Raw genomic sequence first — 15,536 nt, forward strand, 5'->3', positions numbered from 1 at the left:
CACTTCTATTTGCCGCGCTGCGGAGCAAATGTGTTTTCATTCTCCTGATTAAAATAACAAGAACTATCATCATACTGGAAGGCTTGGTATTTGTTACAGAAATATAACCGCACAAAAAAAATACAACTGTGGAGACTCTTGCTGAGGTCTCCTGGCAAGGTGTCTGATACTATCTGGCTTGGGATGAAAATCCTACAACTAAACAATCTTACCTCTCAAGCAATGCTCAGACCTACTACTGTGAAGACTATTGAAGAAGTCCTCTTTTACCTTCAGCCTGGAAGGGGCCTCTGCCTTTTTAGCCAGGCAGGCCAGTCACGGAAATTCTACTCTGGAACTGTGGATACAACAGGAGCATGTCTTCAGTATTTACTCTGACCGGTGAAATAGCTATGACAAATTTTTTCTTTCCCCAGAGACACAAGGTGACATTTTAAAGGAGAAACCACTCTTTTGGTGCCCTAGAGTCTTTTGAAAATATTAGAAGAAGGGCTCAAAGGAATGTCTGCTCAAGCACAGCTATCCAAAGCCTCCCATTTCAAGGAGAATCCAGCCACTTTATGCAGACAGGGATCCATCTCAGCCTCTTCCCAGTTGGATCTGCTTTGTACTCAGCATCAGATTCAAAACTAGTAATATCTTCTTGGTTCAATCCCCCCCCCCCCCTTTTTTTTTCCTGTTTAGCTAAATCCATGCTATATTGTAACATCACTCTGTGCCCCAATCATGAGCTCCTTAAGGTTAGGGGTCACATCTTGTACTCGGTTATTTCTTGCAGAGTTATGTCTGTCATGGTAAACCTGCAGGAAATACTTGTTAAATGAATGAATGAAAGAACAGAGAGCAATAGTAGGTGAGTTGCTAGGCAGCCTGGTAAAGAGGATTAGAAAACTCAGGTCAGGTTAGCAGGAAAGGTGGGGTAGAGGAAAGAATGTTTTATTGAGCCAGCAGACAGAAATCCTAGCCCCAGGTTGGCTTGTTTGCCTTTACTTATTCAACAAACATTTCTCTAAGCTTCTTCCAGTGAGCCAGGCTGGCCTTGCCACAGACCATGAATAAGACAAAGCCCCTGCCTTCAAAGTGCGCTGGGGGTGGTGAGGGGCACATGTGACAATCAGGGATGATAGAGATATGTGTGATTGGAGACATGATGGCCAGCACAGGGCACATGGAACAAGGTGAAGGGGCTTCTAAGTCAGACTGTGGTTTCCTGAAAAGCTTCCTGAAGAAGGATTTTGATTCAAGTATTACAGTGAGTGTTGATTAGATGAGAGAGATGGATTAGGTAAAGCATCATAGGTACAGGGACTAGCAGGTGAGGATCTTCCAAACCATAAAATAGGAGGTTGCAATTGAAAGCTAAAGTCTCAACTGAAAGATTGGCTACAGCTAGAGCTACCTTTCAAAGGGCTTTCTGGCAATATGATTTAGTGCCTAAGGGGAGAGGTTTAGAAATCAGACAGAACTGAGTTCAAATCTCAGCTGTGGTAACAATAACCAGATTGTTATTTGTGTGTGTGAGTGTGTGTGCATGTCTGTGCATGCGTGCGCGTGCGAGTGTGTGTTTACCCCTCTAATTCTTAGTTATCTGACATGGTGTCTAGCTCTATCACATATAGTATTGCTGCATAACAAATCATCCCAAACCATAACAGCTTGAAACAACATGCATTTATTAAATCCTCATTTTCTGTGGGTCTGTAATCTGGGCCCTGCTTATCAGGGCCCTCTGCTTCAGGATCTCACGAGGCTGCGATTAAAGCGTCAGCCAGAGCTAAGGTGTCATCTCAAGACATAACCTGGAAGGATTCATTCCCAAGCTCACTTACATGTCTGCTGGAAGAATACAGTGCCTTGCTGGCTGTTGGCCAGAGGCTGCCTCAGTTCCTTGCCATGTTGGCCTTCCCATCAAAACAGCTTCCTTCATTGAAGCCAGTGAAAGAGATATGCTATCAAGACAGATGTAGCCTGATCATTGAAGTGACTTCTCATCACTATTACCACATTGTGCGGGTTAGAAGTCAGTAGGTCAGCTCACATCCCAGAGAAGGGATTTATACAAAGAAATAATCACCAGGAAATTGCAGGCGGGAGGGTTATTGAAGGCCATTTTGGGATCTGTCTGCCTGACCCACTAAATAAATAGCTTCTTACCACTAAATAAGTGTTAGCTATTATTATTATACTAGAGGCCCGACGCACGAAATTCATGCAAGGGGCTTGGCCCTCATAGCCCCGGCTGCCTTGGCCCTCGAAGCCCCAATTTTGTCTGGAAGGTTGTTCAGATGGTCGTCTGGATGGTTGTTCTGCTGTTCAGTCTAATTAGCATATTAACTCTTTTTGTATAGAACTAGAGGCGCAGTGCACATAATTTGTGCACTGGAGGGAGATGTCCCTCAGCCCAGCCTGCACCCTCTCCAATCTGGGACCCCTTGGGATTGGGCCTAAACCAGCAGTTAGACATCCCTCTCACAATCTGGGACTGCTGGCTCCTAACCACTCGCCTGCTATCCTGATTGACATCTAACTGCTCTCCTGCTGGCCTGATTGTCCCCAACTGCCCTCCCCTGCCTGCCATCTTGTGACAAAATGGGGGCAGCTATCCTGTGATGACGTGGGGTGGCCATCTTGTGGTGGTTATCTTGTGACCATGTGAGGGTGGCCATCTTGTGAGGACTTGGGGGCGGCCCACCTTGTGATGTGAGGGCTTGGGTGTCAATTTGCATATTACCTCTTTATTATATAGGATTCAATTGAGAGTTGAAAAAGCTAGAAAGTCTGTGAGGAAGTAACATGGGCAAGTAAAATAACCTCATGTCATTGAGCCTTCATTTCCTGAATACATTGAAAAATACCTAGCCCCAAAGAAATGAGAACGCATCTATGCAAGCACAAATGCATTTTGTAACACCAAATATACAACTCTACACAGTCTGTGGAAGCAAACTGTTTTGGGCTAATTTTCCATTTTGTGTGGATTCTGTGAACTTCACAGTCTGATATCCTCAACCTTGTTAGGGCTTGGCTCTGTGGGCCCAAGAGGATTTGTTCAACTGGAATAAACATTCACAAGAAAAAAAAAAAAAATGTAGCTGTTGAGTGTCCCTTAAGCAATTCCTTCTTTTTGCTTTTTTTACTTCTTCGTACCTTCTTTTTGCTTCCAAGGACCCCATGAGGGACTGGAGAGAGAAAACAGGCTATCTGGGAAATTTCAAGCTCTTGATAATAAAAATGCTAATAAAATCTTGGCCGGCTCCTGATGCTTCGCAGAGGGAATGTTTATGGTGGATGGGGTTCCTCCACAGCCTCGCAGCTGGTTTGTGCGGGTTTCCAGTCCCGCGGAGCAGCAAGGGTCCCACCTCTGTCTCCAAGGGCGAGGGCAGCTCCGATGCCCACACCCCTTAAATAGCGGGTGAGAGACCCAGGGTGCCGCGCCCCTCTGTCTGATTCCCAAACCCGACGCCTCTTCCCACGCCCCAAACGGAACCGATCACACACTGTCGTTTTTCATGTTCTTCCCGGGTGCGGTTCTCCCCGGGGAAGGCAAACAGTTCCATGACCTGGACGGAACTTAGGAGTCAGCCCCTCTGACTCCGTACAAAGCCGCGCTTCTCCACTGGACTTCTTTGGGTGCCAGAGAAGCGGTCCAAGAGGGTGCGACTGCGACCAATCCCCTTTGCTTCTCGGCCCTCGGGGTTGGCCTGGAGGACAAGGGGCCCCTGGGACCCCGGCACACACCCTGGCCCTGCCAGCTGGGTAGGGGGCACGCGCCGCCGCAGGGTTCCCCCTTTGCGCTGAGATCCCCTCCTGCAGCGCAGCTGCCTGCAGACTAGCGGGCCCTCGGGTCCCGGGGGGCGGGGCTCGCGGGGACCGGACGGGAGGGAGGGAGGGGGTGCCCCGGGAGATCTCGGAGCAAGAAGGGGCAAGCTCTGGGCAGCGCAGGTCGGGGGCTTTCACCTCGCCCGGGGTAAAAGCGGGGCCGCTTCCGCAAGCCCTGCCTCAGAAAACTTTTAACAAGAACCAGATGTGGCAGCTGCTGTCGAATTTTTCTCAGAGCCGGGGATTGGTCCCCGGGAAGGGCCTCGACCAATCAGCGCGCGGAGAGGGCGGGGAGGCCCGCCCCCTCCGGAGCCCGCGGGGAACCAGGTTGGAGCGGGCGCTGCGCGGCCAGTGGGCTCGCGGGCTGGGACCGTGCGGGGGGCAGCCCAGGCCGAGCGAGCATGCGGGGGGACCGGGCGGCCGGGCTGCGGGCGCTGCGGGCGCCGCCGCCGCTGCTGCTGCCGCTGCTGCTGCCGCTGCTGCTGCCGCTGCTGCTGCCGCTGTTGCTGCTGCCCCGGGCCGCGGCGCTGGACCCCAGCGGGCTCTTCCCCTACGGGCAGTTCAGGGGGGACCAGCTCCTGAAGGAAGGCGACGACGAAAGCTCAGCCGCGGTGAAGCTGGCGAGCCCCCTGCGTTTCTACGAAGCTCAGTTCGACTACCTCTACGTAAGTTCGGTCCCCTCTGGGTGCGGGACCCGGCGGGTTTCATGCAACTCCTTCCCAGGGGGTCCGTGCAATGTGGGGCTCACCGAACCCTGGCTTCCGAGGGGAGGAAATAGTGTCCCTGAGCGCCCCTGGGGTGGGACCAGGCTTTGCGACGATGCTGCTGCCGGACCCACTGCTTTCCTTGCCTCTAGGGAGCGGCCAGGCAGGAAAGGAGGTTGCATGGCTAGGGCAGCCCAAGGGGCTTCCAGGGAGGGCGGCGAGGAGGCTGTGCACGTCTGCAGAGCTGGGGTGCCCCCTCCCCGGATTTGGAAGGTTTTCTCCAGGGTTTCGCGCGAAGTACGCGAACACGTTTTAGGGCTCCCGGACCCATTCCGTCGTTGTAGGGGACGGGTGGGCGGGTGGGACACGGGCTGGAGTTGCTCTGAACCAGGAGTTGGCCTCCCAGGCTTTGGGGAACGGGGAGCTTCACGCCCGGGGCGGTTCCCTTCTCTCCCAGCGGGGCAGGGTGGGCGTGCACGTGTGGGTCCGTGGTGGCGGCCCTTGGCTTCTTGTAGATCCTGCGACCGACCGCCACCTTTTGTCCCCCTCCCCTCCCCATCCCAGGTGGGCACCAACGGCATCATCTCCACCCAAGACTTCCCCAGGGAGACCCAGTATGTGGACGATGGTTTCCCCACGGACTTCCCGGCCATCGCCCCCTTCCTGGCCGACATGGACACGAGCCAGGGCCGGGGCCGGATCCTGTACCGCGAGGACGCGAGCCCCGACGTGCTGGACCTGGCGGCCCGCTACGCGCGCACCGGCTTCCCGAGCTCCGCCTCGGACTTCACCCCCACGCACGCCTTCCTGGCCACCTGGGAGCAGGTGGGCGCCTACCAGGAGCCCAGGCTCGGGATGCCGCCCTCCGGAGAGGTAAGGGACAAGGGGTGCTTGGGAAGCTGCTGAGCCAGTTGGGGGATGGGCTTGAATTCTAGGCTAGAACCCAGGGAGCGACTTGGAGTCTTTTCCTCGGAGTCTGCTAAGTGGCTTGAGTATGAGGTCTTCAGGCTTCCATTGAAGACCTGAGAGGTGGTCCCTTCTAGCGGGAGAATGTGGTGAGGGGGTGAGAGGGCCCCTGTGCAGATGCTGAGGGCCCTCAGAGCACAAGGCAGTTCCCTGTTTGGTTGTTTGTTTTAAGAATCACCTCTAAGTATGCAAGAATTATTTCTAATTATATGTTCATTGAAAGAAAAACATAAGCAAACACAGGCAGTTCACAAAAAAAGAACAACCTCTCTTTTTCCTACCACTCAAAGATAACCACTGTTAAACATTTTTCCTGTTTATTCCAGAAGTTTTTCCCACCCCCTCTATCAATATCTATATTTATCTGTCATTTTCTGTTAACAATGATGGGTTCACAGTGCACATACTGTTTTGTAGCCTACTTTCCCCCTCACTAAATAGTATATTGTGAATATGTTTCAGTGTCAGTAAATCTGTTTCTACAACATTATTTATAAAGTCTGCATCATAGTCCACCCACTGGATTTACCACAGTGGTCATTAAGGTTATTTCCAAATTTTTTTTTTTTATCATTATAACTAATTTTGGGAAGCACTCTTTTAAAGCTAAATCTTTGCACATGTCTTTCATTGACACTTTAGGGTTTGAATTGGTGGGCCAGAGGGAATGGGCTTTCTATAAGGTTATTGATAGCTTTTGCCAACTTGCCCTCCACATTTCCATGCCCCCTAGTTTACAGGAGACTGTCCTCAATTTGTTTTATAGTCCACACCTGAGGAGCAACCCAGGCTTGGCAACAACCAAATGGGCATCAGGTGGGGTCAGAGTGGCTTGACAAATGGTAAACTGCCTCAATCCTGGAGTAAGTAGGGACTTCCTCCCATGAAATGAGACCTGAATCAGAAGTGTTGTACTCCAAGGGCTGAAACACTTACAATTTATCTCTATTTTAACTCATCAAAAAGTTTCTTAGCTACAGAAAGACGGTACATCTCTTCCCTGAGAGATGAAGTAGCTTGCCCACTCTCAACTGAGTATTTCAAGATGGTGGCCATTTTTATGAGTTCTGTAAGAGAAGTATTTACTATAAAGACTGCACTAAGCAAAGAAGATTTAGAAATAAAGTGTTCAAATTTATGATTTTTTGGCCACTCATTCTTTTTTTTTTTTGGGGGGGGGGGTGTCAGGCAACATCTAGTTTTATTTATTGAATACTTTTTAAACAATACATGGTTTGACATTTTAATTATTCAGTTCAACAGAATACATTGAATTTGAACAGATATATTGAGCACCTCTTTTGGGCAGGACATTGGGCTAGGTAAAGAGTTGGAGAAAGTAAGGTATGGCCCTCACCATTATGTTGCATTCATTCATTCATTCATTTTTGTTTATACGTTTAAAAACATTTAAAATTAACTATAACATACTTACAATAAAACATTTAGAAAAGAAAATAAACATGAGTTATAATTCCACTTACCAGAGGTCACCACTGCTAATAGTTTATTTTCTTCCAGTCTTTTTTTCTAAACATATATATGGCGTATTTATATATATATGTGTGTGTGTAAGCAATTTACATTTAAGCGTAGTTGAGATTTATTCATCCAACAAACCTTTTTTGCATACTTACTGTATGTCAGGACTGACATAGACATCATGAAAGGACATTTAGAAGGAACATTCATTGTTATTCAATATGATAAGTGTAAGTAGGGAGACTAACTCTACCCCTCTCTGGTTAGGAGACACTATCAGGGAAGGGTTCAATGAGTCAGTAGCTTTGAGTCTGAGTTGAGCAGAGTGGAACATTCCCAGAAGGATAGTCTATGACACATCACCCATGAGTAGAATGGGTTTGGGGCACTATGTGTGTTATATAATCACTGAAGAGGAAGGGGGTGGGACAGGAGGCCGGAAAGGCCAAGAGGTGGGGATTAGCAGATAATGTGCTGAGAGCTTGGACTTGGTTATTTGGAGATAGGCAACCTTTGAAGGATTTAAAGCTGGGGACTGATAGTTTTTGTTAAGAGAATTCTTTCTGACTTCATTGAGGTGAGGGCACCAAGAAAGATTGACTAACTTACATAGGTTGTTAAGTTATCTAGTTCCTGCTGATAACAATATTTTTATCGGTACTGTCTTCCCACAACAATCCTACAAGATAAGTACCACATGACTTATCATTTGTATTGCACAGATAATGGAAAATAGAAGTTAAAGCTGTTGTCCAGACTTGTGCTCTTAGTGAGGGAAAGGTAGGTTTAGAATACAAATTTCTTGGGTCTTAGGTTTTTTGGTTGCTTTTACCCAGACATTTTTTTTCCACGCAAGACCCATTTCCTTGGCATGGGTGATGAAGGTAGACACAATAGTTGTGCCTTTTCGTAAGACTCCCAATAGATAAGGCTGGACCTTTATGGTCTTGATGTGATCTTAGTACCAGAAGAGTCCTAGGAACCATAATGCATTCAAAGAAAAAATGAGCTTGGAATGAAATCTGCTACCTAGGACACTCTTGATACAAATTAGTATTCCAACAGTCTGGAGCGATTCAGCTGTATCTGCCTTACTTTTCACCACGGAATAGAAAGACTAACTTGAGTGAGATAAATAGGGGAGATGAAATCACACTACAGCTTTAAGTTCTAATTTTGTCAGTTCCTTATTTGAAATAGAAAATTAAAATACAGATAGCATGACTTTGTTAATTTTCTCAATTTCTTCTGTAGTGTGGAAATAATGCTTCTCTTACCCATCTTTCCGGGTGATGTAAAGACAATGGCAATAAAGATAAAACCATTTTGAAAGAAAAAGTGATTATGAAATGTTATCCGGTGGTTTCAGAAACAATGACTCAGTCTCAGCCTTAGTTTCCTAAGCTGGGAAATGGAGTAGCAATGCCTGCCTTACAGGATTGTTGTGAGAATGAACTAAAGTGACATTTTTATGTAGCCACTGCCATCCCTTAGTCCAGTGATTCTCAACCTTTTTAACACCTCGACCCTTTAATACAGTTCCTCATGTTGTGGTAACCCCCAACCTTAAAATTATTTTTGTTGCTACTCCATAACTGTAATTTTGCTACTGTTATGAATTGTAATGTAAATATATGTGTTTTCCGATAGTCTTGGGAGACGCTGCTAGCGGTTCTCAACCTGTGGGTCATGACAGCTGCTGTAGAACCTAAGACCATCAGAAAACACAAATAGTTACATTACGATTCATAGCAGTAGCAAAATTACAGTTATGAAGTAGCAACAAAAATAATTTTATGGTTGGGGTCACCACAACATGAGGAGCTGTATTAAAGGGTCGAAGCATTAAAAAAGTTGAAAACCACTGCCTTAGACCCATCTGGTGTGGATGCTCACCCAATCTGTGTTCCCCTTTATGGCTTGATGGGACCAGTTCTGGTTCTTTTATTTCTTGATCTTGCAAGGATGCTATGACGCAAGTCCTTTATACAAGGACTCTTTAAATACAAGGTTTTCCAAATTGCAGTTTCCATTCAGGCTTTTTTGGGGGGAGGTGGGGAGTGCAGGAAGATTTGTGGATTCCATCTCTTTATCACTTTTCTAATTAAAATCTATCTTTGGACATTGGCATGTGCTGAGTTGGCTTCAGAGTTTGTTTCATTTAGAAAGGAGATAAGGATTCTGTTTCGAGAAAGCCTGTTGTTTTCAATTACCCATGCTGAAGGTTGTTCTGAATACTTCACAGAGCTCTGTGACTTGAGTTCTTGTTTTAATAGTTCTTTGGAGGTAGATTTTGGCAAGTCGTCTACTTTGCGTGAAGGATTTCTTAAACCTTGGCATATTAACCTTATGTTGCAAAGTTACCTGAAATGTGAAGATATCAGAGGAATGGCATCTTTACTACTCAAACAATGTCAGTTGTTGCCCATCCTCTCCATGGATGTTCATGGTGGGTGTGTCAGGATGTTGTAGCTGATACTGCAGGGATATCAAGATGTAACTGCATCTAAAAATATGAACAAATAGTGTTTATCAACTCAGTTCATCTGAGATTCCTAGAGCTGTCATAGGTACTTCACGGAGCAAAGAAGTCACGGTATTGACATTAAGAACTTATTGACGGACAGAGGGCTAGTGTTTACTTTAGCTGCATTTTGGGGGGGAAGAGGAGTATTGCTTTGCTGTTGTTGGAGGGATGGGGGTTACACAGAACTGTTTACACAGATCTGTGTGATACAGGAAATGTTGTGTTGATCTGGATTTTAAGTTGGGCTAGAAGAATGGATCTTGAGAGCGAGGCAGCAGGAGAGGTTGTTCTGAGCTAGGGTGTGGGAGAAGGCTGGGGAGCTGAGGCTGGAGAAATGGGTGAAGGAGTCATGGGGCAGTAGCATAAGATGAGCAGAAAGGTGCCCATTGGAGGCCCCTGTGGGGCCTGAGATATGTTGACTTGTTTCAAAGGATGGTGGTCATTGATGGAGGGCATTGGAGGCACAGAGAAAATTCGAGGTAAGAGCAGGACTTTGTTGCTACTTTTTGACTTCTGGAGCTGTAGTCTAGAAGAGGGGAGGTTTGCAGTTGATCTGAAAGAGTTTGACCTGAGGCTGAGTCATAGCTGTGAGGACTAGAGAATGAGACAGATAAGGAAATTGATGAAAGAAATGCTGACCTGCTAAAGACTAAAGGTCAGGAAGGGATGTGATAGCACTGAGCATTTACCTTTGGATTTGGGGCGGGCTCTGTAGGATTTAGGCAGAAAATGAGTGGGTGAAAATCATGCATGTGACAGTATCATACAGGTAATGGGCGATGGAGAATTATGCCAAGGCATGGCATTTAGTGCTGACACCAAACTCTGAGGCCAGAAGTCAGAGATGCTGTACTGTGGAAAGCATGCGACCCTCAGGAAGAGAGAAAACTATGACCCCTTTATGAGTCACCCTATAGTGACTAATTTTCATTATTTTTGCAAGCCACTACAGGCCAGTCTTTTTGGGATAAAGTTGGCACTGTTCTGATTTTTTTTTGCCAGATGACAAATTAGTTAAATCTGTGGTTGGCAAACTGCAGCTCATGAGCCACATGTGGCTCTTTGGCCCCTTGAGTGTGGCTCTTCCACAAAACACCGCCACCTGGGCGAGTCTATTTTGAAGAAGTGGCGCTAGAAGAAGTTTAAGTTTAAAAAATTTGGCTCTCAAAAGAAATTTCAATCATTGTACTGTTGATAATTGGCTCTGTTGGCTAATGAGTTTGCCGACCACTGAGTTCAATGAATTAGATGGGTACATTTGATATCCATCAGCTTGGCTCTGCGAGTATCCAGGCAATACTGACGGGTGGTCCTATACCTGCAGAGGACAGCCCGACTCCTGCCTGCCTTCTGCTGAGGGCTCTGGCTTTTCTCTCTTCCTGATAACAAGATGACAGAAGCCTTGCAGCTCCGCAGCCCCTGGCCCTGATCCTGTCTATGCTGCTCCTCTGACTGGGAAGGCCCCCCTCCCCTCCCTGGGATCCAGGGGGAGTTGGGAACCTGTGACCCTTTTGTGGGGTTTGGCAGCCCATCTGAGGGTTTCCCTTCAGGGACAGAGCGTGTGGGGTTCTTGCAAAGGCTTGTCTCTAGGAATGTGAAGACCTTTCCGGTCTGGAAGCCGGTCAGCGAGTGCCTTGGGAGGAGGAGCAGCCCTCAGGACTTGTGTAAGCCACGCTTTAGCAATGAGATGTAGAATTTTCTGGAACTGACAAATGGCATATGAACCTTTTGTTGCATAACCTTATGTTGATATACGATAAAAAGTGATCATTTGGTGGGTGGGTGGTTTTCAGTAGCCAAACTGTTGGTGTGTACTTGGGGACCCTAAATTCTATTTTAAAATTCTTCTTTTATTTGCCTCAGTGGAGACACGTAATTAAATGCTTGCCACCTGTAATAAGTGCTTGTCTCCGGGATGGCGTGTAAAAGACATTGAGTAAATGTTCCTTGAATTTGCTGACTGACTGAAAGAAGGAATAAAAAGTGCTTAATGCCCAGGCCCCACAGTACAAAGTCACACCCTCCTCTTCCCAGCTCTGTGTTTTTCCCCCCTCCCCCAGCTCACCTCCCATCCCTTCTATTCCTTCACCATCTGTAGACTTTCCTTATCTCGTAGAATGTCTCTAAACTTAGAACCAGGATTTCTTCCTATCTCGGGTTTATTATGGGCAATCAATGCCAGGAGCTTTGAAAGCTTAGCTTTTGGAAACAGGTTCTTTCTCTTTCCTGGAGTTCTTTTCTCTCCCTAGTTGAGCTTTATTTATTCTGACTATAGTAAAACTTGAAAGTTCCTGGATCCATTAATTGATGACGTAGTATATATATATATATTTTAAAAAATATATATATATTTTATTGATTTTGTACAGAGGAAGGGAGAGAGATAGAGAGTTAGAAACATTGATGAGAGAGAGTCACCCATCAGCTGCCTCCTGCACACCTCCTACTGGGGATGTGCCCGTAACCAAGGTACATGCCCTTGACCAGAATTGAACCTGGGTCCCTTCAGTCCCCAAGCCGACGCTCTATCCATTGAGCCAAACCAGTTTCGGCGATAACGTAGTATATATATTACATGATGATGTATAGACATGATGCAGACACTCTTGGTTTATATTTGGCAGAAGCTCTGGCTTCCCAGCTTTGAGAAATTCTAGAAAACATCTCTTGTCTTTTGTTTTTGGAAAACACAAGTCTTGCTGATAAAATAATCAACAACTATAATAGCAAATATACCAGCCCCACTCCCCTAAACTCTTTTTTTTTTTTTAATATTGATTTCATAGAAGAAGGGAGAGGGAGAGAGATAGAAACATCAATGAGAGAGAGTCATTGATCGGTTGCCTCCTGCATGCCCCACACTGGGGATCAAGCCCGCAACCCAGGCACAATGAGGTGAATGTGAACTAGAAACACTCACAAAGGTGTCACGGAGGGTCAGAGGACAGACATCGATCTATATGGAATCACAGCACACCCTAAGGGGAAGCAGCAGAGGGTTAGGAGGTTTTCAGTCCAGGAAAACGTGAAAACCTACACGGGACAAAAAGGGGGAATGTTAACCTCTGTGTCTCTGCTTCCTCTAACCTTTATACTCTGGTAGGGGGTGTAGAGAGATGAATGGAAGAGAAAAGAGAGTGAGGCAATAGTAAGGAGGTCTTTCGATGAGCCAGTGCCCAACACCATGCTGCCCACAATGGGCATTCAATAAATAGGTGAATGAATGAATGAATGAATGATCCAGGTGAGTGTCCAGGGCAGGAAGCTAGGGCAGTGGGAATGAACAAGGTAAGTTTGCTACTTGCTCTCAGCTCTGAAAGAGTTTGGAATTGAGCATTTATACCTTAAAAGGTATTATGTTTTTAACCAGTTTTTTTTGGACCTATACATATTTCAGCTATTAATCTGAATTGATAAAACATGATTATATCTGACCTAGCTTATTAAATTATATTGTCACTTGAAGAGGAAATTTAAAAGAATAGTACATATAAAAAATTTTTGGAAAAATCCTAATGAGGGGGGAAACCCTTTGTACTTGATGGTGCTTTGCTTGCATTGTCTTTTTGTTTGTTTGTTTTATTAAGAATATTTCCTTTTCTTTTCCCCCTCCCCGCAGCTGAACACTTTCCAGGCAGTTTTGGCATACGATGAGTCCGATACCTACACCTTCTTTCTTTACCCTGTCAATGGCCTTCATTTCTTTGGGACGCGCCCCAAAGAGTCCTACAATGTCCAGCTCGAGCTTCCAGCCCGGGTGGGCTTCTGCCGAGGGGAGATCGATGACCTGAAGACAGAGGGACCGTACTTTAGCTTGACTAGCACTGAACAGTCTGTGAAAAACCTCTACCAGTAAGTGCCCCAGGGCTAAGCCTTTCCCTGTTGGAATGGAAGGACCCTCTGGAGCTCCCCAAACCCAAGTGGTCAGAAGACCATTCAATAATATCTTGGTGGTTTCTAAGGAAGGCATCTAGACTAGACCCCGGGAGGAGCAAGGCCACCAAATATAAAAGGTCCTTTATTTTCCTTGCCCTGTTGGCTAAAGATACCTGAAACAGAACTCACGTGTGTGTGTGTGTGTGTGTGTGTTTGCAGAGCCACTGAGGTTTGCTATGGGAAATATTGCTCTTGGAACCACATAAAAATACCCAGGAATATAACTGCCCAGATTGAAGTTTTTCCAGGTTACTTATTTCACAGAAGGAGGTGTTGTGATTTTAGTCTTTTAAACAGATAATGTGTTAAAAGTTAGAGTAAAGTAATTCGGGAAACACGTAAACAAATAGATGGATAGGCTTTTAGCAGTGTCATGGTTTCACTGTGGCCGTATTATTGGTTTTCCATGGAGCAGCCCCTCAGTCCCATCGGCGGCTTACTCTGCTCATGCAATCTAAGCCCTTTCAGTTCTCGTCAGTCCACATCACGCCAGTATAGGGGCAGCACCTCTGGTCATCTATTAATTTTAAAAATATATCTGCTTTTATTTCTTTCCTGAATACGGATGCCAAAGCCAGACAGAACACCTTGGCTGTGCAGCCGCCCTTCCTGCCTCTTGGTTTCACTAGAGTATTCCTGGGCATTGAAACACTTTACACATTCGCATGCCATCTGCTCTGCTTAGCTACCGAGGGCTGGTCTTGTAGCCAAATATGGTTACTCGGCCTAACATTTATTGAGAACTTACCACTCACCAAACATTGTGCTAAACAGTCTCTAGAGGCTGTCTTAATTAAAACTCACAAGAATCCTAGGAGGTAAGTTAGATTCTTTTCTCAAACTTGACAAATGAGCTTAGGGAAGTTAACTTGCCTATAATCCCAGTTATTAAGTGGCAAAGCCAAAATTTAAGCACAAGACTGGGGCTCTGAACCACTTATTTTGTGCTGACGCCTGGTTTTCTTTTCCGTTCCTGTGCATCTGTAGGTCTCCATCTAGCCTTTTAGTCTAGACTCTGGTTGAGAAAACTTCGCTCCTTGCTTTTTTCCCCTAGATTCCACCTGACTGTTCCACCCTGGAAGCCTCAGAGTCTCTGCTCCTCCGATATAATGGAGAGCTCACAGGGGCCACACACTTGAAAGACAAAGGTGTCTAGGGCACAGGCCCTGCACTAGCAACTTGCCTTTTAGCAGGGCTGACAGACGATTAGGTCAACAGCTCCCACCCCAGGGCACAGGAGGTGGTAGGGGCCAAAGAGCCTGTCAGAAAAGCAGGCATGCTCCCCCACCACAACCATAACGGCCCCTAAGACTACACACACGGCCCTGACCTGGTGGCTCAGTTGGTTGGAGCATCGTCCCATACACCAAAAGTTGGCAGGTTCAATTCCCAATCAGGGCACATACCCAGATTGTGGGTTCAATTCCTAGTTGAGGCACATGTGGGAGACAACCGATGAATGTTTCTCTCTCATACCGATGTTTCTCTCTTTCCCTCTTCCTTCCTCTCTCTAAAATCAACTTTTTAAAAAAATTTTAAAAAGGACACACACACACTTTCATTTACCTCCTTCCGTGCCTTCTCTCATTTTTATCTTTGATGCTTCCCATAAACTTCTGAGTTGCTTGATGAGAGCAGAATAGTTATGGGGCCAAAATGACTAACAGAGGGATTCTTCTTTAAGTGTAAGTCACGCTTAATATTAAAAAACAAAATAAAATTACAAGCGATGCAGAATAATATAAATCAAAGTAAAAAATTACCCAGTATCACTACTTCAAGTGATAACTGGTGTTGATAGTCCTTCCAGAATTTTAGGTAAGTATATGTAAAAGAAGTTAAAAGCCATAAGGATATCATAGGCCTCTTTCAGTACAATATTTGTTATATGATCATTTTAAGGCAATTAAAACATGTATCATATCTATTCTGTATTATTAAGACAACTTATCAATGAACATTTCATGTTTCTGGTTTATCCTGTTGTAAATATCTTAGCAGTAAACAGCATAATATACAAAGTGGGGCAAAAATAGGTTTACAGTTGTGAGCATGTGAAGCAGAATTTATTCTCGTATTTTATTATTTTCCATATGAACAAC

General features: G+C 45.8%; 1 protein-coding gene across 7 annotated transcripts in view; it reads left to right on the forward strand.

Moving 5' to 3' along the window:
* Positions 1-4,178: 4,178 nt before the first annotated feature.
* NID2 (nidogen 2) overlaps positions 4,179-15,536 on the forward strand; it is a 61,368-nt gene continuing 50,010 nt past the window's right edge. For all 7 annotated transcript variants that reach the window (XR_004987718.2, XM_036436771.2, XM_036436778.2 and 4 more), the window contains exons 1-3: positions 4,179-4,484; positions 5,088-5,396; positions 13,118-13,350. Coding sequence is in view for 6 of the 7 variants with exons in the window: in XM_036436771.2 (XP_036292664.1) it covers positions 4,221-4,484; positions 5,088-5,396; positions 13,118-13,350 (806 nt within the window). In the remaining variant the exon portion in view is untranslated. The remainder of the gene's footprint in view (positions 4,485-5,087; positions 5,397-13,117; positions 13,351-15,536) is intronic.

The sequence above is a fragment of the Pipistrellus kuhlii genome, unplaced genomic scaffold, assembly GCF_014108245.1.
Source record: "Pipistrellus kuhlii isolate mPipKuh1 unplaced genomic scaffold, mPipKuh1.p scaffold_m20_p_1, whole genome shotgun sequence".
In the NCBI taxonomy this organism is placed as follows: Eukaryota; Metazoa; Chordata; class Mammalia; order Chiroptera; family Vespertilionidae; genus Pipistrellus; species Pipistrellus kuhlii.